We start from the raw sequence: 3,641 nt of genomic DNA, 5'->3' as shown, positions 1-3,641 counted from the left end.
GATGCCGATGCCGACTCGGCAGCGACCGCCCGCCGTGGCCTTGGGGCCGGAGGCTTCGCAGGACGCGGGCGCCGGGAGCAATGGAGGAAACGAGGTGGGGGCCTCTGGGCCCCGGCGGCCTGCGGCCTCAGCTCCCCACCCGCAAGCACCCCGCTCTTTGTTCTCAGGGTTCGGGTAGGGCAGGATATTCACGGTCAGGGATTTAGGGAGATAATCCCGACTAGGGAGTGATAATTCGCATCATTCAGACCAGGCTCCCCGCGCGCCCGCTCCCGCTCCCGCTCCCGAGAAGGCGGCGGCTAAGCCCTCCGACCCCGCTTCGCCGAGGCGGGTCTGTTCATTGTTCCCTCCCGGCTCCTTGGCAGGCGGGCGGGGGTGGGGACACCTCCAGCCCCGGGGGACGAGCGGGAGCCGGAGGCGAGGCTCCCTCCGCGCCCCGCCGGGACCAGCCTTGGCCCCATTTTGCAGACAAGAAAGGGAGGGCGCCAGGGCCAGGCCCGGCGACCGTCGCCCCCTCCCGCTGACCTCGCTGCTTGGCCGTCTCGTAGTCCGCCTTGCACACCAGCCGGCTGTCCTCCATGAGGTAGAACTCGTCGCCCGTGGCCAGCTGCCGCTTGCACACGACACAGGCGAAGCAGTGCAGGTGGTACACGAAGTCCTGGGCGCGGCGCACCACCTGCGTGGGCGGGATGCCCAGCTGGCACGCGGCGCACTTGGTCCCGAAGCGCCTGCGGGACGCACAGGGCGCGTCAGCGAGGCGCGCCGGCCGCTCCTGCGCCCGGAGCGGGTGGAAGAGCCTCAGGCTCGGCCGGCGCAGGGCGGTTCCGGGAGCGAAGCCTCTGGGGCGCGGGGAAGGTGAATCCCTTAGACCCGAGACCTATGCCCGCAGGCGCCCCCACCGGCATTAAGGACAAAAACAAGACCGGAACTAAGAGGGAGTGACCCCAACAGAGTCCTACACACTTGGGGTTATTTTTTTATCGACTGCTTCCACAGTTTACAAAATTAATGACCTAAAAAGAAAAAAAATTGTTGATGTGTTAGCGAGGCCCAGCCGCCCATGGAGAGGCCCCAGGGCGCCCTGCCTGGGTGACAGGAGGGGGTCTGGAGATGGAGGCTTCCCGGGCTCCTGGCTTGGTTATTGTGGGGAACCGGGGTCCCTCAGGGTGGCCATCCCGGCCTCCTTTCCGGGGACAGATGGCGACGCCCGCCCCGCCCCGCCCCGCCAGGCTCACTTGAAGAAGTCCTCCTTGCAGTACACGCTCTCCCCGCGGCTGAAGCAGCGCTCGGCCAGCGGCGTGTGGCAGTCGCTGCACTTGAGGCACTTGCTGTGCCAGTGGCGGTCCAGGGCCTTGAGGATGAAGCGGTCCAGGATGTGCTGGTCGCAGCCCGCGCACAGCGGGATCTCTGCAAGGCGAGAAGCCGCTGCGGTCACGGGCGCTGCCCGCGCGGGAAGGATGGAAGTCGCCCTCCCGTCCCAGCCCCCAGGCCCCCTTCCCGCACGTTCTCTTCCCCAAGTGTAGGGAGCGCATGGCCCCGGAGCCCACAGCCCAGCCTGCAGCTAAAATGCAGGAAAACCGAAACAGGCTGAGAAACGCGCCCGTGAGTAAGAGGGGGCCCCGGCCGTCGCATTAGGCCAGATGTCGTCAACTGCGAAACGGCCCCAGTGCACAGGGAGGGCGGCGCGTCCGGCGTGGTGAAAACCCCATCTCAGGAGCCCTCTTGGAGCCGGGCTGGAAGAGGCGCCCTGACCATCCCCTGGGGGCACATGTGGCTCGTGAGGCGCCCGCCGCCCACTTGCCCTCATTACTTGACACGATTAAGCATCCCGGTGGTGAGAAAGAGACTCCTTGCACGAGTGGCCGCCCAGCACCATGGCCTTGTCTGCAGGCCACCAAGGTAAAATCCCCTGCCTTCCCTGTCTTCAGGGGACCGCGGGGGTACTTGTGAGTGGGCTGGGCAAAGGGATTCGCTGTCCTCATCCTCAAGTGCGGGTGCCCGAGTGCACAGTAGGCACTTTGCCCTCCCACGAGTCCTAGTTACTCCAACACCGGGTTGTGCCCCTGGGACTGCGGCCTCAGGGGAAACCGGGCTGGGGAAAAGCTGGGGAAACTCGGGGGCCATGAGGGGCTTTTCAGAGTGCTCACGGGGTGAGGACGCCCTGTTAATTCAGGAGAAGTCTCCTGTGGAGAAAAGGGCAACGCACAAGAGCTGGAACCTGCACAAATATTGCACCCACCTCGCCACGCTCACCTCGCGGTCCCGGACCCCTCCAGCTCCAGGGCCCCCAGCAGGCGGTGGGAGCACCAGAGAAAGATCTCCCTCGGATCGACCTCCCTCCCGCAACAGCGGGAAACCCGCGAAGGACGCGGTCCCGCATCGGGCAAAATCGCGGTCCCAGGTGCGGGGCCTGGAGATCCCTGGGCGCCCCCAGGCCCACCGCGGCGGCGAGGACACCCGCGTGGAGCTGAAGGCTGGACGCGCCCTCGCTGCGCGGATTCAGCACCGCGGCCCGGACAGCGCCTCGGCCCCGCCGCCCCTCGGAGCCCGCGTCGGGCAAAAGCCGGCCCCGCGCGCGCCTCGTGCTCCCCGCGAAACCCCGGCGTTCTGGGCCTTACGCTGCATGGCGACTCCGGCCTCGGCGGGTCTCCTACCCTCCGTGCTGGCGGGGCCCAGGAGAGCCTTCCGCCCGCCCGCGCGCTCCCGGCCAGCTCTCCTGAGCCGTAGGCTGCGAGCCCGCCTCCCCTCCCTCCCTCTCCCTCCGCCCGCCCACCCCTTCCTCACAGCCCCTGCGGCCAACCCCTCCCAGGAACCGTCGGAAAATAAATAAATAAGTAGGGGAGGATGAGACCCCAGAGCCCAGACGTAACCTCTTTCCCGCCTGCTCGGTTCCTGCCCGTCCCCGCCGCCCCAGGCCACCTCGGTCTCCGTCCCGCGGTCCCGCCAGCCCAGAAGCCCGCGGGGAATGGTCCTGATTCTCTGGGCGCCAAAGTACGGGGGTGAGACTGGCGCTCCCAGAAAGTTGGGGGCTTTCCGGTGGAAGGGTCCCGAGGACCAGCCCAGAGCGAGCCGACGGAGCAGGCGGTGTGGGCGCAGACTCCCCGGGCCCCGACTAGGGGTGAAATACCGATGAGGTGCAGCTCCACCCCGGCCCCTGTACCCAGCTCCTCCGCGGAGTGTAGGGAGGGTCTGGACGGGGGCTGTCCTCTTGGACACCCTCCTGCCCTGTGGTCACTGGGCCCCACGGTGCTCTCTGCATACTCTTCGGGTCAAAGAGCGGGTTCCTGACAAGCCCTGGGACTCCGAGAGCTCCTGGCCTGCCTGGCGCCGCCACCACCACAGACCCGACATCACAGCTCAAAGCCCCACGCAAACTTGGTGTTGGGGTGCCCAGGCGGGACGTGCTGGGGCTCTCGCACCCACCCCCGCCCGGGGCCCACGGGTCCCGAGGCCAGGCCCGGACAGGAGCGAGGACCTCCGGGTCTCCCAGTGGTGCGCCCTCCCTGGTGCAGCCGCTCATCCCCAGCACCCACCTCGGCGCAAGTCCTCCCTCCGCGCCAGCAGCGCCAGCAGCAGGTCGCCGCCCGCGGACGCCCGGCCCGAGCCCAGCTCCCCGCGCGCCTCCATGGGTCCCGCCGCCG

General features: G+C 68.2%; 1 protein-coding gene across 1 annotated transcript in view; it reads right to left on the bottom strand.

The window, feature by feature from the left end:
• Positions 1–3,627, bottom strand: part of LHX3 (LIM homeobox 3) — a 6,821-nt gene extending 3,194 nt beyond the window's left edge. Inside the window, exons 1-3 of the mRNA XM_011369988.1 lie at positions 3,534–3,627; positions 1,236–1,407; positions 526–728 (exon numbers count right to left, since the gene is read on the bottom strand). Coding sequence (XP_011368290.1) covers positions 526–728; positions 1,236–1,407; positions 3,534–3,627 — 469 coding nt within the window. The remainder of the gene's footprint in view (positions 1–525; positions 729–1,235; positions 1,408–3,533) is intronic.
• Between the last annotated feature and the right edge of the window lie 14 nt (positions 3,628–3,641).

The sequence above is a fragment of the Pteropus vampyrus genome, unplaced genomic scaffold (genome assembly GCF_000151845.1).
Source record: "Pteropus vampyrus isolate Shadow unplaced genomic scaffold, Pvam_2.0 Scaffold157, whole genome shotgun sequence".
Taxonomy (NCBI): Eukaryota; Metazoa; Chordata; class Mammalia; order Chiroptera; family Pteropodidae; genus Pteropus; species Pteropus vampyrus.
This window is presented reverse-complemented; position numbering and strand designations above follow the sequence as displayed.